Source organism: Salvelinus namaycush, chromosome 20, assembly GCF_016432855.1.
Source record: "Salvelinus namaycush isolate Seneca chromosome 20, SaNama_1.0, whole genome shotgun sequence".
NCBI classification, from domain to species: domain Eukaryota; kingdom Metazoa; phylum Chordata; class Actinopteri; order Salmoniformes; family Salmonidae; genus Salvelinus; species Salvelinus namaycush.
Window position 1 is genome coordinate 17,879,740 of NC_052326.1, and position 20,010 is coordinate 17,899,749.

Here is a 20,010-nt window from a genome sequence, read left to right on the forward strand (position 1 = left end):
ATTTATTGGCTTAGTGATTTGCTGAGTGTGTCAGAGACTTCATGCGGCTCAGTGCGCTAGTGTGGAACATCCGGGCCTTGCTTCATTAGCTAGTCATGCCCTTAGCGCTGACATTTTCAAACTTGTTACACATCTTTCTAATTGGTGTGAAAAATTGGCCACAGCTACAAACATTAATGGCTGCATGGTAAATCTGGCTTTGACACCAAGTTCTGTGCCACTTGGACTGTCATTTTCCTCTCCTGCTGTTAATATGCAGCAAAAAAAAATTACACAGACATGCTTTTGTCTTAGCTGAATTGTAGTGGTAAAACTACAAGAAACAATAGTACCCATTACAATATTTCTTTAAGCTAAATGTCAAGAGTTACGAATGACAGTATTCTGAATTGTATACTGTACATCTGATGAACTGTAATTCATATGCTGTTTTGTTATTGAAATAATTCTAATCAAATACTGAATAAGAATGATAGCATTTATTGCTGAGTATTCTACCCAATCATATTAACTTTGAATACAGTCCTTCAAATACAGTGTTTAAAAAAGTGAGTCCCAGTTAGCATCTTAAAACAATAAATCCATCTTTAAAAGAAAACAAACAGTTTATGCAAAGCTACAGCCTAGACATGATTTACATTGTCATCGTAAACTTCATTACAGCTGAATCCGTGTTCATTACATTCATTCTATGATCTGTTTGGGTACATTTTAAAGCAGACATTTCTTTTGGTCATATAAGTGAAAAATGGATCCTGAACAAGACGCATAACATGACATCATAATGTCAGTAACAGTGCATTCTTCATCCACTCACTGTAACATCAATACAGGCAGAAGAGTAAATGTTCATGACTACCACAAGGCTGATATATCACATCCTCATTATGGATGTGACAAACCTCTCAACTGCAAATGTTTGTTCACAGTTTCATTATTGATATCAAGTATGTATTTAACGGTCATAATTCACAGAGTAACACTCGATGTAACTTTACATAGATTAATAGGTGGTTTTTGTTTATAATGAATTACTAGAGCCTGGAGTTATCCCTGACCACGAGAAACTAGATACTAGCTGGGACTGCTCAGGGGAGTGGCACACCTGGCTGCTCAAATAAATAATGTTCCGGAAAGGATTACACTGCTATTTGATCTCATACAGTCAGAAGTAGTTCTCTCCAAACAGCCTTTGTCAGCATGGGGAACGCCTACAGGAGTGTACTCCACCAAGGTTAGAAGTAGAGTTAACACATTAACAGGAACCAACATAAACAGAATAAAATAGGATGTGTGTGTGTGTGTGTGTGTGTGGGTGGATGGGATATGAGATAGGCCTATACATTGATGTACTGAAATCAATATAGTGTGCTTGTAAACACTGGTGTGATGGATAGCGAGTTTTAGTCTCCCTGGGTGTCTTGTTCCTTCGTAAACTCAGGCTTTTCTGCTCTTTCCTCTGAGGAAGCCTCTCCCCTCTCACACAGCCACATACCCTGCTCCTGGTCCTGCTCCTGGCTCTCACAGCCCTCCTTCACCTCTCCCTCCTCCTGCCTCCTCTCCCGCTCCAGCATCCTGTAGTTGTAGACGTTCATAACAAAGAGGAAGAGTCCTGCGAACACCATCACCGCTCCACACATGAGGTACAGGTACTTGTAGTCACCAAAGGTGTCCACCAAGGCTCCTGAAGGGGAGCAGAAATGTTACGGAAGGTTAAACAAAGTCTCTGTTCCCTTTTTCCGATCAGAAGTTCAGTTATAGAAAGTATAGTTAGACAAGATCCCCACAAAAATCCCCCCTGCTTATAGTATCTTTCCATCAACAGGTTGTTATGGGTTTAGGGAAGCCTTTCCCCATCTCGCTCCACGAGGTGAATCAGGAGGTGTAACATGGGTATGGTTTAATGTGCTTTTCAAACTCTTCTGTAGAGAAGAAGATAGGACGATCCTACTGGAGACATGCAGGAAATAACATGGAGCCATTACACCTGGCCACGCTCCACACTGCTCTCTGGGAAGGCAATTTTGTCTGCTGCACAAGAATGAATCAGGAGTGTGGCCATGCCCATTCTGAAAACGATCAAAAACTAGCCCGCTTCAGAGGGAAAAAAGTGACAAATGTAGTTTATATCAGATTGGAACCATAAGCTTTTTGAGCCTCCATCCTCCCCTGGATCGTTCTGCAGTCCTCCCCATCTCACTCAGCCTCCACAGTGTGTATCTAATTATCTGTCTGTCCACCCCTACGCCTGTGTATACTGTATAACACTCTGCAGGGTTATGCATGTCAGATGTTTGTCGGATCTGCTAAATTGATTAACGAAGGTGAAGACCATCTGTGACAACGGTATACTATCCCAAGCTGTACTATCCCAAGCTGTACTATCCCAAGCTGTACTATCCAAAGCTGTACTATCCCAAGCTGTACTATCCCAAGCTATTGTATGGGGAGTTTATGGTCATTGACTAATTCAATCACAATAAATACATTTCGAAAGTTTTTACAGCTGAGCACCACAACATGATTTACCCACATACTTTTTATGCATCTTATCTAACTTCCATGTGTTTGTGCAAGGAGACATTGCCTTTGATTGCCCTCTGCATTTCAAACTTTTGTAAGAGTATTTACATGTAATGGACTGATGTCCAGCAAACTTCAGTTACTAATGGTCAATTACTGAGTCTGACATAATCAACAACACTAAACACAAAGTTAGGTTGTTAAATGGAGGGGCAGTTTTCAGGTTAGGTAAACCAATTAAAAGACTGTTCTTAATGAGCCAATTTTCAATGAAGCTGATATGGACGGGGCCATTCATTTATCTCTCATGTGTGTGTGTGTGTGTGTGTGTGTGGGGGGTCACTTTGCCCATGGTTCAGTATAAAGGGAGGGGATGGGGGGTCACTTTGCCCATGGTCCAGTATAAATCAGCATCAGGGCCATGGTTTGATTGAGGGTGTTCTGTCCTGTGGGCATATGCAGATAACCGTCACCCTAATTAAGGCAGACCTTGATTGGCTGAACGGTAATTAAGTCCATCTGGCGTAGTCACCTCTTTTCTAAATGCATATTCATGGCTTCATTATGGCCAAGTTACGGGAGTCCGATGAGTGAAGTGAGGTCTGAACTGAGATTCCATTAAACACAGAAAGCAAAAGGATAATTACACCAATTACATCACTTCCTCCTAATTAGGCTGACCCCCAGGTTAGGGCAGAGGCACGGCGCAGCACGACGAGGCTGGCCGTAGCGAGGAGACTTGTAATGGGAAACGTAAAGACTCTGCCCTCTGGAGAAGAATGCTCAACGTGCAGAGAGATGCATTTTACCTCCATTAAATGAGCACCTCAGAACGGGGTCGCACAAAACAACCAGGAGGGCTATACATTTACACCTCCTTAAAACTCTGCAGAGGAGAGATGCATAGGACATCAAACGGGATCCTACTTTTACCTGACAGATGAGACCATAGGATCTCTATAGACTAGGCAGAACACCAGTTTGTCTGGGGAAGAGAAGTGTGTTCTACCCTTTCAGAGACTGAAATGAGAGGGACTCCATGAGGAGAACATTTATATTATGTATTATTATGAAGCCCACAGGTTGTTCAAAGACCATAAGCAAGTTCACTTCCATGGAAATGTGTTATTTAACAGTTTGGGCTGAGCAGAGAATGTTAACATTGTTAGTTCTCCTCTGTGCTAAATAACATCAAAGTTGAGTGTAGAAGATTACGTTTTGAAAAGTTGTGCTATCCCTGGCAATTTCAGGGAAATATGGGGGGAGAACTATACCTTTTTGATAAGACAAAAAAAAAGCATGAAAGCAAATGGTCCTGTCAGAATAACCTTACACAATGATTCCTAATCAGTTGTACGCTATTATGTGGAAATGCCTCTGAAACCTTAGAACCAGAGAGAGATCTATGACATTGTTTTTATAGTAAAGTGTACTAGATTGTGCTTGCTAATTAGGATTTGGGTTTAGAGTCAATCACTTACAGTGTATCTTTAATTTTCCATGAACGTATCGTCAGCTAATCAAATTAAGTTGGGAACACTGCAATGGTCAAAGGTTTCTGTAACTCCAATAACTAACTCTCCAAGCTTTTCTTTGCAGCCAGTGATAGTAGAGGTCTAATGGCCTTATACTCTAGGCCGAGGGGACCTGGTAAAGAGAGAAGGGAAAATAGACAGCGAAAGAGTCGCAGAGAGACCGTCATTACCCTTACGGCTTCTTAGCTCCGAAAAATGTTCCATCATTTGCGTGGAGGATGAATCCTCTAGCGGGCGTGCCCTGAAAGCCAGAGCAGCCCGGCTTATTTACAGCAGTAAATAACCGTGACCAATTACGGCTTTTCTCTAGGAGGGCCGTGCGCTCCAGGCCGCCCTGCTCACCGATGATAATCCAATTCTACTGGAATGTCTTACAATAATGACACCCTGGAAAGAAGTTGGGCTCCACTCCACCACCATACAGCATGCAGCGTACGGCCGTGACAGAGGAGCAGAGTGAGAAAGAGAGCAACAACCAACTAGCTGCTTTTTCTGCTTCAAATAAATTCAGCTTTTTTTTTACCCAACGTCTTCTAAAGTCGGACTTCTCCTTCTCTCAAGTGCATGTGTAATGCTGGGATAATACTGACAGCCATGTACTGAATGACAATGGAGAGTTGATCTTAGAGGAACTGGAGGGAGAGTGGTGACTCTAGTTAAATAGTGCTTGTCCTTTTGTCAATAGGTTCTGTTGGCTAAAGCTGTTAGCTGTCTATGAGCTGTATGTGTATTGACTTTGGAGAAGGAGGGGGACTGTGGGCTGTGTTCAGTAGGCTTACCTCCTATAGGTGGTCCCAGGAGCACGGGGCCGCACTCTATGATGGTGGCCAGTCCCACTGCACTGGAGAACCGCTGAGGCCCCACCAGGTCCATGAGTGTCTCAAACAGCAGGGCACACACCATGCCAAACGCTATACCAAAGAACACTGAGTAGGCCGCCAGCCCCCAGTACCCACTGGCCAAGGGGCACAACAGGTGGCACATACCATTATAAATGATGGCAAAGCTGAAGAAGTACTGGATCCTGGGCCTGATCCACTTAGTGTTAGCTATCAGCCCAGTCCCCGGCCTGGCAAACATGTCCACGAAGCCCATGATGGAGAGGAGGAAGGCGGAAGAGTACTCATCAAAGCCATGGCTCCGGGCGTACGGGGCCAGGAACACTACAGGGGCGAAGAAACCAAAGAACATCATTGTGTTCCCTAAGATGTAGATCAGAAAGCCCCTGTGCTTGAAGAGTGAGAGGTCCAGAAACTTGTTGAAGTTTTCCATACAGCCTTTCTCAAGCTGTGGGTTGTGTCCATTCATCTGGGCCTCAGACTGGTCCGTGGGAGGTTTCTCCGGGAATCCGTTTGTCTGCTTGAGTTGGCCTCCAGTGGGCTTTGGACAAATGGGCCTCATGAGAGAACCGGCAACACAGCAGTTGAGCAGCAGAGCTCCCAGGATGAAGAAACTGCCCCTCCAGCCAAAGTGGTTAAACAGGAACTGGTTGATAGGTGCTAATGTACAGAGGAAGACTGGACTTCCTGCCATGGCCAGCCCATTGGCTAATGGCCTCTTGACCTGGAAGTACTTCCCAATGATGGTGAGGGACGGCTGGAGGTTAAAGGAGAGTCCAAACCCTGCAGGAAATACAAGAGAGGAGAGTAGTTACGTTCACATGTCACATTTTCAGAGGATACAATTTAAAACGACTGGTACTACAGGATTAAATTAAGACCATTCTACTTTGTGCACATTAAGGTTCCATCTCATTTCACATTGCCAACTAAAATCTCATTTGAGGAAGCTGGAACATATTCAGAATTTTTTTCTACATTTTAATGGCAAATTAGAGACTCCAGGTAATTCATTCACTACCACCTCCTTTCCCCAAAATCCAATTTAGTAACATTTCAGCCTGTAAATGAGCATCTTATTCTCTAAATGAGTCTCCACTTTAAGATGAAGAGCTCCAGGTAGCAACCTCGACTGAACCATTCCATCATTCTAACGACTGCTAAATGTCTGCTGCTCACAATCCCCCACTGAACAATGCCCACTGAGCTACACAACTTACAAAGCCTTATTTTAGTTCACAGATAGAAACAGTTCTCAGTATACATTCTTCCTTGATTGAAAAGTACATGCTAACACAAGACTTAATGCAGGGTAGATATCCCAGCTCCACGGGGGATTTTGATTCGTTTTCATCTTCATTGTTTTAAGAGTTTTGGTCAACAATTATCTCTGTCTCAACTTGATTGAACTGGGATGCTCTTTAAAGTACAATGATTAGAAATAAATACTCCTTATATTTGTTATTTGTCTATTTGAGATGGTACAGAGGGAGAACATCTCTTCAACTTAACTGGTTGTTGCATACAGAAATAATATATAATTGACATAAGTATTCACACCCCTGAGTCAAAACATGTTAGAATCACCATTGACAGCAATTACAGCTGTGAGTACTTCTGTGTAAGAGCTTTGCACACCTGGACTGAACCATATTTGCACATGATTTATTTTTAAATCTTTGAGCTCTGTCAAGTTGGTTGTTGATCATTATTTATTTTTACATCTTTGAGCTCTGTCAAGTTGGTTGTTGATCATTATTTCTTTTTAAATCTTTGAGCTCTGTCAAGTTGGTTGTTGATCATTGCTAGACAGACATTTTTCAGTCTTGCAATAGATGTTTAAGCAGATTTAAGTCAAAACTGTAACTAGGCCACTCAGGAACATTCAATAGTGATATTTTATACACTGCTCAAAAAAATAAAGGGAACACTTAAACAACACAATGTAACTCCAAGTCAATCACACTTCTATGAAATCAAACTGTCCACTTAGGAAGCAACACTGATTGACAATAAATTTCACATGCTGTTGTGCAAATGGAATAGACAAAAGGTGGAAATTATAGGCAATTAGCAAGACACCCCCAAAAAAGGAGTAATTCTGCAGGTGGTGACCACAGACCACTTCTCAGTTCCTATGCTTCCTGGCTGATGTTTTGGTCACTTCAGCAGGGCGCTGGCAGTGCACCTCCTTGCACAAAGGCGGAGGTAGCGGTCCTGCTGCTGGGTTGTTGCCCTCCTACGGCCTCCTCCACGTCTCCTGATGTACTGGCCTGTCTCCTGGTAGCGCCTCCATGCTCTGGACACTACGCTGACAGACACAGCAAACCTTTTTGCCACAGCTCGCATTGATGTGCCATCCTGGATGAACTGCACTACCTGAGCCACTTGTGTGGGTTGTAGACTCTGTCTCATGCTACCACTAGAGTGAGAGCACCGCCAGCATTCAAAAGTGACCAAAACATCAGCCAGGAAGCATAGGAACTGAGAAGTGGTCTGTGGTCACCACCTGCAGAATCACTCCTTTTTTGGGGGTGTCTTGCTAATTGCCTATAATTTCCACCTTTTGTCTATTCCATTTGCACAACAGCATGTGAAATTTATTGTCAATCAGTGTTGCTTCCTAAGTGGACAGTTTGATTTCACAGAAGTGTGATTGACTTGGAGTTACATTGTGTTGTTTAAGTGTTCCCTTTATTTTTTTGAGCAGTGTATATGAATGCTTCCGCTCAGTATTTGAGATCAATTGACACCCTTTATGATGGAGCATTGAGATGTATTGCAAAACCCCTTACTGCACCTTTATATACCAGGGTTGGCTGGCATTCTCTAGTCACTCGTATGCTCAGTCACTGGTATACTTTTATTTACAAAGCCATTTTGGGTTTATTACCATTTTATTTGGCCATTTTTATTGTTCAGAAATGTGGTGGGTACTCTCTTCGTTTGCAAGACTTTATCCTGCTAACTGTTCCAAATGTCCGAACTGAATTTGGTAAAAAGGGCTTTTATGTACTCTGCACCATCGGCTTGGAACTCCTTACAAAATACTTTTAAACTTGACCTGTCAATGTTTTTAATTTGCTGTTTTATGATTTCATTACACTTCTGTGATTTCTATGGTTTTTACTAGATTACGTGTAGTTTTTCATGTTGTCAGTCTGTAATGGTGTAATGACTTGGTGCTGCCTATTTTGGCCAGGACGCTCTTGAAACAGAGATTTCAAATCTCAATGAGCCCTTCCTGGTAAATTAAGGTAAAAATATATAATAATAATAATAATAATAATCTTGGTAAGTAACTCCAGTGTATATTTCGTCTTGTGTTTTAGGTTATTGTCCTGCTGAAAGGTGAATGTCTCCCAGTGTCTGTTGGAAAGCAGACTGAACCAGGATTTCCTCTAGGATCTTGCCGGTGTTAAGCTCTATTTCCTTTTTTTTGTATCCTAAAAAAACTCCCTAGTCCTTGCTGATGACAAGCATACCCATAACATGATGTAGCCACCACAATGCTTGAAAATATGAAGAGTGGTACTCAGTGAAGTGTTGGATTTGCCCCAAACACAACACTTTGTATTCTGGACAAAAAGTTAATTTCTTTGCCACATTTTTTGCAGTTTTACTTTAGTGCCTTATTGCAAACAGGAAGGATGTTTTGGAATATTTGTATTCTGTATAGGCTTCCTTCTGTTCATTGTCATTTAGTTTAGTATTCTTGAGTAACTACAGTGTTGTTGATCCATCCTCAGTTTTCTCCTGTCACAGCCATTAAACTCTGTAACTGTTTTAAAGTCACCATTGGCATCATGGTGAAATCCCTGAGAGGTTTCGTTCCTCTCCGGCAACTGATTTAGGAAGGACGCCTGTATCTTTGTAGTGACTGGGTGTATTGATTCACCATCCAAAGTGTAATAAATAACTTCACTTTGTATGTGTGGGGTACAGATATGAGGTAGTCATTCAAAAAGCATGTTAAACACTATTATTGCACACAGAATTAGTCCATGCAGCTTATTCTGTGACTTGTTAAGCAAATGTTTACTCCTGAACTTATTTAGGCTTGCCATAACAAAGGGGTAGAATACTTATTGACTCAAGACATTTCAGCTTAGAATTTTTGTAATTTGTAAACATTTCTACATAATTCCACTTTAACATTATGGGGTATTGTGTGTACGCCAGTGACACAAAATCTCAATTTATAATAATTAAAATTCAGGCTGCAACACAACAACATTTTGAAAAAGTCAAAGGGGTGTAAATACTTTCTGAAGGCACTGTACGTGTATGTGAGAGAGGGATGTGTGTCTTAGCCTAGGCTGTCTCAGTGGGCCAGGGCAATGAGGAGAGGATAGAACACAACACAAATCCCTCCTCCCTCTATTAATCCTCCAGGCCTGCAGCTCAGTGGCTGGTTAATGAGTCTCGCTGGGTGGCGGTTGGCAGCCACTACCATGAGGGGGCCAGGACGGGAGCCTGTGGGAGAGAACAGGGGGCCCTGGTAAACCGTGCTCTCCTGGAACCAGAATGGCACCATTCTAATTACACCTGTGCTGCCCTCCCCCCTCCCCCCCTCCAGTGCACCGGCCACAATCCAGAGGCTGAGACTCCCCGGCCTGAACCCAGACATACAGCACGCCAGCCCAACCTGGGAGACCAGGGCCACCAAGAGAGGATGTGTAGCCCCATAGGAGCACCGCCAGGGCTGGTTGAGGGCTGGTCTATCGGCAGGGTAAACAAATCTAAGCCCGTGTCGAGACTGGTTCAATTACACAACACATCATCCCAGATGTCTTTCCTGAACCCTTATATCTAACGTTGTGTTTTAGGTATAATTAATCAACTACATTATCTTTAATAGGACCACAATTAGAATTATTTAGGTTCACACATTTAGAGCATACAGTAAACTTATGGATTAGGCCTACAGAAATAATTATTAAAGTTGTCAACTTTCCTTCACATAAAAACAAGTGATTTTTGTTACTGTTGAGTATGATTTGGCGCACACATAAACATGAAATCACAAAACAAGCCACGTCAATCAAATGTATGAAATGAGTGGGTACCTCCAATGATTCCTACGCATATGTACAAATGCGTAATGGTATTGCCGAAAGAAGCAGTTACCATAGCAACGCCACACATCACTCCACCAGCTATGACCACAGGCCGGCTTCCATAGCGATTCACCAGAATACTGCTGATAGGTCCTGCAAAGGAAAAGAGTGAGAGAGTAGAGAGGAGAAGGGGAGAGAAAGTGTCAGTCTTAGGTTCATACAGCATTGAGGTCATGGATAGGCAGTTGACACCCGACCGGTAGATCTCTACCAAAACCTAAGCCTTCATCCCTATTCATTACCCCTAATGCACTGCCGGTCAAATATCCATACATAGTAACTCATGTCTAAAAGGGCGTGAAGGGGTATCTGATGTTCTAAATAGTTATCTTATCTACATAAGCAAAGCAAGCCAGTGACTCATGAGCATTTCTCCTGACAATGTTCCCGCTAAAACAGCTAGTGTGAGTGATCAATCAGTAATTAAAGAGCCTTCTATATTCGGTCTCTCTTCATCCTTCATTCATAACCCTGCCAGACAACACGCAGAACAGTCCTTTAGCATCACACAACGCTACATCATTCCCCGCAATTCATTAAATTAAATAAAAAGAGCGAGCATCAATCATGAAAATATGTAGGCTGCCACAATTATTGAAATCTCAACATGCTGCCTTTCTAGTCAGTGCTAGAATGACAATCTGCAAGGAGGGTGATAATTGAAAATTCCTAGTAAAAAAATAAGCGGATTAGTTTGGCAGACAGCGGCTATTTCAATCGCAAGTTTACGACTGATGATTAATCTGAATAAAATAATGGTGTTATTTTTACCACTCTGAATCCATTCTCCAAAATTGATTACATGTGTTAAAAAACACATTTTAAATAATTGTTGTTTACTTACATAGCTCGTGATTTATGCAAACAAACAAAACAAAAAATGTAAAAAAATGTTTTATCACATGTCTAGTATACAGTGCATTCGGAAAGTATTGAGACCCCTTGACTTTTTCCACATTTTGTTAGGTTACAGCCTTATTCTAAAATGTATTAAATCGTTTTTTCCCCCTCATCAATCTACACACAATACCCAATAATGACAAAGCAAAGCAGTTAGACCATTTTTAAATTCATTACAAATAAAAAATACTTTACTTCCCTTTCCCTTTACACAAGTATTCAGACCCTTTACTCAGTACTTTGTTGAAGCACCTTTGGCAGCGATTACAGCATCGAGTCTTCTTGGGTATGACGCTACAAGCTTGGCACACCTGTATTTGGGGAGTTTCTCCCATTCTTCTCTGCAGATCTTCTCAAGCTCTGGCAGGTTGGATTGGGAGTGTCGCTGCACGGCTATTTTCAGGTCTCTCCATAGATGTTCGATCCGGTTCAAGTCCGGGCTCTGGCTGGGCCACTCAAGGACATTCAGAGACTTGTCCCGAAGCCACTCCTGCATTGTCTTGGCTGTGTGCCTAGGGTCATTGTCCTTTTGGAAGGTGAACCTTCACCCCAGTCTAAGGTCCTGAGAGCTCTGGAGCAGGTTTTCATCAAGGATCTCTCTGTACTTTGCTCCGTTCATCTTTCCCTCGATCCTGACTAGTCTCCCAGTCCCTGCCGCAGAAAAAACATCCCCACAGCCTGATGCTGCCACCACCATGCTTCACTGTAGGGATGGTGCCAGGTTTCCTCCAGACGTGACGCTTGGCATTCAAGCCAAATTCAGACCAGATAATCTTGTTTCTCATGGTCTGAGAGTCCTTTAGGTGCATTTTGGCAAACTCCAAGCGGGCTGTCATGGGCCTTTCACTAAGGAGGGGCTTTAGTCTGGCCACTCTACCATGAAGGCCTGATTGGTCGAGTGTTGCAGAGATGGTTGTCCTTCTGGAAGGTTCTCCCATCTCCACAGAGGTTCTCTAACAGAACTCTGGAGCTCTGTTAGAGTGACCATCGGGTTCTTGGTCAGCTCTCTGACCAAGGCCCTTCTCCCCTGATTGCTCAATTTGGCCGGGTGGACAGCTTATATGCTGCAGAAATGTTTTGGTACCCTTCCCCAGATCTGTGCCTCTACACAATCCTGTCTCGGAGCTCTACAGACAATTCCTTCGACCTCATGGCTTGGTTTTTGCTCTGACATGTACTGTCAACGGTGGGCACTTATATAGACAAGTGTGTGCCTTTCCAAATCATGTCCAATCAATTGAATTTACCACAGTTGTAGAAACATCTCAAGGACGATCAATGGAAACAGGATGCACCTGAGCTCAATTTCGAGTGTCATAGCAAATGGTCTGAATACTTCTGTAAATAAGGTATGTTTTGCTATTTCTAATACATTTTTTAAAAATCTAAAAACCTATTTTAGCTTTGTCATTATAGGGTATTGTGTGGAGATTGATGAGGGACATTTATTTTTAAATCCATTTTAGAATAAGGCTGTAACGTAACAAAATGTGGGAAAGGACAAGGGGACTGAATACTTTCCGAATGCACTGTATATTCTGACAATGACCTTGACGTAATACTTCATGTAAAAGCAGCTGTACGCTACACAGGTTCAAAGAATAAATCAAATTCTCATTTTATTTCCCTTTGTTTTTTAATCAAACCCTGCTTCTCATCCCCTCCCACAGGTCCAGCGGAAGTACACCATATCAAGTCTTTTTCCACTGTTTAGTTGTGACAGCATAGATATAAAGAAATACACTTGTGCATGTACCAATCTACAACATACCGCAATAATTTCTGGATTATAAAAAAAAAAGACATGTAATCTGAGCAGTGCCCGAGCTAGAACAGATTCATCCAGCCTAGCAAACCCCAGTGAGGATAGGGACTAGTGGTGTGTATTGCATAGATCACATTCTCCCACTTCCTGTGTTACTTTGGAGTTGCATCCCAGACATCACAATTTTCTCTCCCATTATAACTTTATCACTCTGGCTCCCTAAATCATAGGTCCCCTGAAATGCTGTCACGTTTGTCCCATGGGAACTTGGTGCGAGGCCCAAATGTGCTGAACCCATGACTGATATATTTTCCCTGTCTTTTTTCAACTGGGTGACATTGTAAAAGCTGAGCCAAGGACAATATGATAAAGCCATGTGCCTCTGCCACTGAGAACAGGAAAATTTCACAGGATTATCTGTACTGGTGACTGCAGGTGAGTCAGGCGCCCTGTCATCTTTTAACCTTGCAGCCACTGATTGATTTATCTCAAACTTCAATTGGATCATTCTATTATAATATCTCAGTGTCATCTAATGAGTCATGTAAGGTGCCTTATCATTAATAAATTCAGGCCCAGGCATTGAGTAACAACAGTGATTTGTAAGACGGTAGTTTTTTCTTATTGTGACATGGAACACTCATGTTGGTCATTCATCACACCAGGTCCCATCAAGGCTTGCGGCACCGACTGACAATTGTGAATATAAATGCTCATGCAAACAGAGCAAGGGTAAACAAAACAAAAAACAACGTTTTCAACTGACAGTCTATATATTTGTGCCCTGGATCAACACTCATGTTGGCCAACTGAACATGCCCCAGGGTGAATCCCCTGCCGCCTCACGGCCCCATTCTTAAGTGAAAGAGTGGCTTTGTTTAAATACCCAAATTCGTGTCAGGTGTAAAATCACATGAATAACCTATGCCAAACCCTTCCATATAAAGCCTAACACTAGGCAGCAAGATGCAGCCACTGGTCAACGAGTTTCTTTAATTCAATATATTTACGGGTTTCCAAAATGAGAGGTTGCTTTGTCAAAGCTCATTAGAGTAAAGTAAGACAGCAAGCTTCTTATTCTATGCTTACTCTATCAGCATGATGAAGTCGGTTGCAATTGCCTGGCTTTCATCTCAAATAGCCTACTACTGTATTTTCTTCAACTAGTAGACTTCCTAAATAAACTACAAACATATATGTATTATTCAGGGATAATAACATCTAATTTTAGAGAAGAGTCTGATGACTGCGCAAAGACTTCACTTCTTAGGCTGTCATAGTCATGTGAACACAGTAGTACTCATTCTTCTTGATTCGTTCCAGCTACTACACTCAGTCCTCACATGCAAGATACAGGCCTACAATTTGGGGATGAAAAAAACAAGCAACTGCAAAGCTCCATACAAGACATGCATCCCTTAATACAATCTGTGCATTGTGGTCCTCATGTGACTTGATGCTGGCTCAGAGCTGCTTGATTACATGCATGCCTACTCACCACCGGCATACATGGTTGCCAGCATAATGGAGGAGATCCATGCTATCTGGCTGTAGGAGGCACCGAAGATCAGCTGGATGTCTTTGAAGAAGACTGTGAGGGCTTTGGGGAAGGCATACGAGAAGCCAATGGAGATGAAGGCCCCAAACACCACGACCCAGCCCCAGCCCCCGTCCGGAGGGATGTACCCCAGGGGAGATTCTGGTGCAGGGGACATGTTTCTGTCGATAGAAAAGAGGATGATGATGAAGTTCACACTCCGGATCAAAAACATGATCTTGAATATACCTTTTTTAAGTACACAGACAAATCACTACAGAGAAAAACAGTCAATCACTTTATTTCCCCAAACCATAATTGTTTGACCCAGGTATTGTCTCTGTTTGGTATTTACACACATGTAAAGTGACAAGACACTGCTGTCACAGAGAGGAGCATACAGGCCGAACCTCTTTCGTGATTTGATTAGTTTCAAGTCAGTCAGGATTTCAACTTAATGCTGTTGAGTGTATGGGCAGTTTCCTGTTATGTCATTAACTGAGACCTTCAAGAGCTATTTATAACCTGTCAGCAAAGTCCAGGTGATCAACATATAAGCTAGGTAGGTAAGTTAGGCTAACATATTGAACTCTTGTAGACTAGTTATCATGGCCTGATTACGTACCTTGAGGCCTCAACCCCCAGGGAGCCCCCACTGACTTTTTTGAGACACTTAGCTATCATATAAACACATAAGACAGGTCATGAACTGCAGAAAATTCACTTTAAAAAGTCAAAAGGTTCTCTATGCCGTATGGCAAAATGTGTAGAATTGCAAGAAATTAGCTTTTAAAAAATGTATCTGCCAAGAGGGGTGTGAACAGTTTGGGGTTTCATGGGTTGCGAGGTGGGGTTTTGTTACTACGCCAGTAAATGGCAAATCCATCTGGACTTTTGCAACTTAGGGCATTTGTGTGACCGGACCTTCCCAAATAGTATTTGAGTAGCCATGGGCTATACAACAAAACCTTTGATGCATAGGCTCATGCTACACATATTTTTACTCCTTGTTCCAAATGAAAATGTTGTATAGGAATTGTAGATTTTTTCAGATTTTTCACATTAAAATATATGCCAAACAAAAACTATTGATTTCAAAGTTTAACAAACCATGCAACTCCATGCTAAATGAACATTTTTAACAATTTACACTGAACATTTTACAAAAACACATTTACTCGAAGAACAGATGCAACGTTTACTAACTGAATTTCTGTAAAATCTCCCTCAGTTTATGAAAATCTGCTCAGAATTACGATTCAAATATGTCTGCAGAAACTACAGTAAGTGAAGTAGATTTATACCCAGTAACAGAACTGCAATAATGACATTTCATCATTAGTCCCTGATCTGTGCTACACAGAAATGCATAATTATGGTTATAAAAAATAATACATTTAATTTGTATAGCGCTACTGAATATATAAAGTACTGTGCTGAACCGTACTCAAAATCTTTTAACTTTACTGTACTCTCCCAATTTGTGAAACATAGACTATGATTGGTTCAGATTTGGTCGGGGGGGGAGACAGCGAGAGACAGAGAGAATGTTCTCCAGACTGTTTTCACACTTGTGTTGACCACCAGATGACTGAAAGAGAAAGAAAACAGTTATGAGCTGAACAAAACAGTATGCCAGTGGAAGGGTAGACTGTAGCAGGTGACTCAATGGTGGTTTGTGTGACCAGTGACCAGTGTTAGGGGTAATGCATTACAGTAATAATATTAATTTTTTTGCAGTGACGAGTAATATAACGGAGTTACTGCTATTTTGAGTAATAATATTACAGCTACTGATCAAAGAAATATGTTGATACTTTTGTCATCATTCCCTCCCAATTACAGTTAATGATTAAAAAAAATATTGGGGATTATTATTCCCTCTGTTGGCACAATATTTAAAAATCCTCCGCCCTAATTGATTTTGTCCTCTCACAAAGTTTTTGTTCACACACACACACACACACACACACACACACACACACACACACACACACACACACACACACACACACACACACACACACACACACACACACACACACACACACACACACACACACACACACACACACACACTATAAACTGCTTTAGTGAGGGAGATAAAAAATATTTGAGATGCTTCTGCTTATTCGACTTTCCCAGCGTGGAAGTACTCGTTGACCAGTGGCTGCGTCTTGCTGCCTAGTGTTAGGCTTTATACGGAAGGGTTTGGAATAGGTTATTCATGTTACACACATTATTTTGATTTGGTGGGAATTATTTTGATTTGGTAGGAGAAAACGACAAGTATAGAACTCCAAAATGTAAACTGTGCCCAGGCGTGAAACACCTCTCCAATGCTATAAACACAACTTCCAATCTCTTGAAGAACCTGCAAAGTCAACACACCAATACAAAACTTGAAGTGAAAGTCCCCCCAAGACCTGACCAAGGCTGCTGAAGATGACTGTAGGCCTGCCTCATCCAAACAATCAAGGTTTTATTTTAATCGTTCAGGAGGACAGGCAGCATGTTTGGGATGCTCTGGATCGACGTGTACGAAAGCGTGCTCCAGTTCTCGCCAATATCCAGCAACTTCATACAGCCATTGAAGAGGAGTGGGACAATATTTCACAGGCCACAATCAACAGCCTGATTTACTCTATGTGAAGGAGATGTGTCGCGCTGCATGACGCAAATGGTCACACCAGAAACTGACTGGTTTTCTGATCCACTCACCTAACTTTTTTTAAAAGGTATGTGTCACCAACAGATGCATACTTGTATTCCAAATAATGCAAAATCAATAGATTAGGGCCTAATTAATATTTTAATTGTTGCACAATTAGTGCGTGCTCAGCCTTCTTCTGTACTCCCTGTTCACCCATGACGGCGTGGCCACGCATGCCTCCAACTCAATCATCAAGTTTGCAGATGACAACAGTAGTAGGCCTGATTACCAACAACGACGAGACAGCCTACAGGGAGGAGGTGAGGGCCCTGTGAGTGTGGTGCCAGGAAAATAACCTCTCACTGAACGTCAACTAAACAAAGGAGCTGATCGGGGACTTCAGAAAACAGCAGAGGGAGCACCCCCCCCCCCCCCCCACATCGACAGGACCGCAGCGGAGAAGGTGGAAAGCTTCAAGTTCCTCTGCGTAAACATCACTGACGAACTGAAATGGTCCACCCACACAGACAGTGCGGTAAAGAAGGCGCTCTTCAACTTCAGGAGGCTTTAGAAATTTGGCTTGGCACCTAAAATCCTCACAAACTTTTACAGATGCACAATTGAGAGCATCCTGTCGGGCTGTATCACCGCCTGGTACAGCAACTGCACCGCCCGCAACCGTAAGGCTCTCCAGAGGGTAGTGAGGTCTGCACAACGCATCACTGGGGGCAAAGTACCTCCCCTCCAGGACAACTACAGCACCAGCTGTCACAGGAAGGCCAAAAAGATCATCAAGGACAACAACCACCCGAGCCACTGCCTGTTCACCTCGCTATCATCCAGAAGGCGAGGTCAGTACAGGTGCATCAAAGCTGGGAACGAGAGATTGAAAAACAGCTTCTATCTCAAGACTATCAGACTGTTAAATAGCCATTAGAGGCTGCTGCCCTATATACATAGACTTGAAATCACTGGCCACTTTAATAATGTTAACATATTTTGCATTACTCATCTCATATGCATATACTGTATTCTATTCCACTGTATGTTAGTCTATGCCGCTCTGACATTGCGCATCCAAATATTTATATATTCTTAATTCCGTTCCTTCACTTTATATTTGTGTGTATTGTTGTGAAATTATTTGATATTACTGCACTGTTGGAGCGAGAAACACAAGCATTTCACTACACAATAATAACAATAACAATAATAATATCTGCTAAAAAGTATGTGACCAATTTGATTTGAGGAGATGGGAGAGGCGGAACTTGCAGTGCATCAAGCATCACAAATTCAACCAAGTTATTTTTTAGCTCCTGGCTACAAAGACGCTTGTTGACGCGTGCGAGCAGTGTGTGTGCAATAATTGAATAACATGTATGTGTACATTTATTTTGCAATGCTTGCGCACGCGGTCAGCATGTACGAGCCCTTTAACCTATTCCTAACATTTAGGATAGAAAATAGTTGAAAAATGTTTTTTTGCCTTAAATTCTCAAAAATATAGACTCTTAGCTTTCATTTGAAACCACATTTAACATGCTCCTATGAACTTCACGTTGGTGCTCTTGTACCATTTACATGGAAATGCCCATTAGTAAATAGACGTTCAATATCTGCTATTGCTGTAGATGGTGTAATTCCAATTGATTTGTTTATTTACTCTGCTTTTTAGACTCATACTCATAGGTTGCATGTTTTTATGTTGCTTTGGCAATCATTTCAACCTGGTCTCAAAGCATGTTGTATTATTCTGTATGTACATCAGTGACTCTCCATTTAGTATGATATGTCTCTTAAGGCATGTACACATTTGTAGATGTCCATCAGTCATTTCATATATGTTATGAATTACAATTGGTACAATACGTCACGAATTTGCAAAAAAAAAAGTATGTTACGAATTCTAACTACGTGAACTTTAGCTAGTTTGCTAACGTTAGCTAAAATAGGGTTTAGGATTAGATTTAGGAGTTGAGTTCAAGGGTGAAGTTTAGGGCTAAGGGTTAGCTAACATAGTAAGTAGTTAAACATTTGCTAATTAACTAAAATTGTCCGGGATGAGAATCGAAGTCACAACCTTTGGGTTGCTAGACGTTTGCCCTATACACCAACCAACCATCCTACGTTTGTTTTTGCCTTTAGTAACCAACTGTCCTATGTAACCATACCAAGCTCACTAATTTGAGTGCGCGAGATTTACGTGTACTATGTTATGTCTAGTCTGAGACCAGGCTGATCATGGCTAAGTTTAGTTTAAGTAATTCAAACTAGCCGTTGTACGATAGTTGCATCAAGACTACCTGATGAGAAGCACAGAATAACGTAAAGAATACGTTTTAGCTGTTTGCTTTGTTACAAAAGTGCATCATCTCTACAGATCCTACATATGGAGTCAATTTAAAAATCCAAAGAACGTGTTTTCATTTTAAGGAACTAGCATAATGACCATTTGCGAAACACCCAACAAATTCAGGAAGCCTCAAATTTGGTTGGTACACGTGGATATCCGACTCTGAGTGCACACATACAACACAAGTTGAAGCGTTGAACATATTGGGTGGGAGACATAAATAAAAAAATCTTACCTTGACCACGAAAATGCAAAGCCCAGCACAAACTCCGAAAGTTTCTGAAACAAATTGATAGTACTTCTCAGAAGCTTTTAGACACGTGTCACCTCATTTCCGCCTGTGGTTCATTGAATTCGAACAGTTCTCTCCCAAAAGGCTGTGAATTTGATTAACTAGGCAATCGATTCTGGTCGTTTTTTATATTTTATGCAAACCGACATTGGTCCCATCTTTCACTACCCAGGTCACTAGAATGTCCCTACTCAGTGACGTCATGTCAACTTGCTAGGTATATTTGTTACAAACGTTGCAACTTTATCTATTGAAAAGGTACCAAATTGTTTTGTATTCATCACATGCTCCGAATTCAACTGGTGTAGACCTCAGTGAAATGCTTGCTTATGAAACATTCCCAACGATGCATAGTTTAAAAAAAACTAACATTGTACAATGTTACATGAATGATCGGTTACTTCGAAAAATAGCTAGCTATACAAGGGTAGTACAAGTTTCGCTAATAATAATAATTCAGCACCAAATAATCATATGGCAATAAGTCACC

The 20,010-nt window shown here is 41.7% G+C and overlaps 1 protein-coding gene across 1 annotated transcript; it reads right to left on the reverse strand.

The window, feature by feature from the left end:
- Nucleotides 1–464: 464 nt before the first annotated feature.
- On the reverse strand, nt 465–19,748 carry LOC120065708 (monocarboxylate transporter 2-like). Its single transcript, XM_039016789.1, has 5 exons — nt 19,464–19,748; nt 14,181–14,401; nt 9,967–10,110; nt 4,838–5,680; nt 465–1,684 (listed from the first exon to the last, which is right to left on the reverse strand). The coding sequence occupies exons 2-5, from the start codon at nt 14,395–14,397 to the stop codon at nt 1,404–1,406; spliced, it is 1,485 nt and encodes a 494-aa protein (XP_038872717.1). The 5' UTR covers nt 14,398–14,401; nt 19,464–19,748; the 3' UTR covers nt 465–1,403.
- Between the last annotated feature and the right edge of the window lie 262 nt (nt 19,749–20,010).

Excerpts from the sequence above, each read along its gene's own strand:
- LOC120065708 (XM_039016789.1), bottom strand. The coding sequence starts at position 14,397 with ATGTCCCCTGCACCAGAATCTCCCCTGGGGTACATCCCTCCGGACGGG. Across the intron at positions 5,681-9,966 it reads ATGCGTAGGAATCATTGGAG|GGTTTGGACTCTCCTTTAAC; the intron begins GTACCCACTCAT and ends TATTTCCTGCAG. Across the intron at positions 1,685-4,837 it reads CCTGGGACCACCTATAGGAG|GAGCCTTGGTGGACACCTTT; the intron begins GTAAGCCTACTG and ends GCTCCCCTTCAG.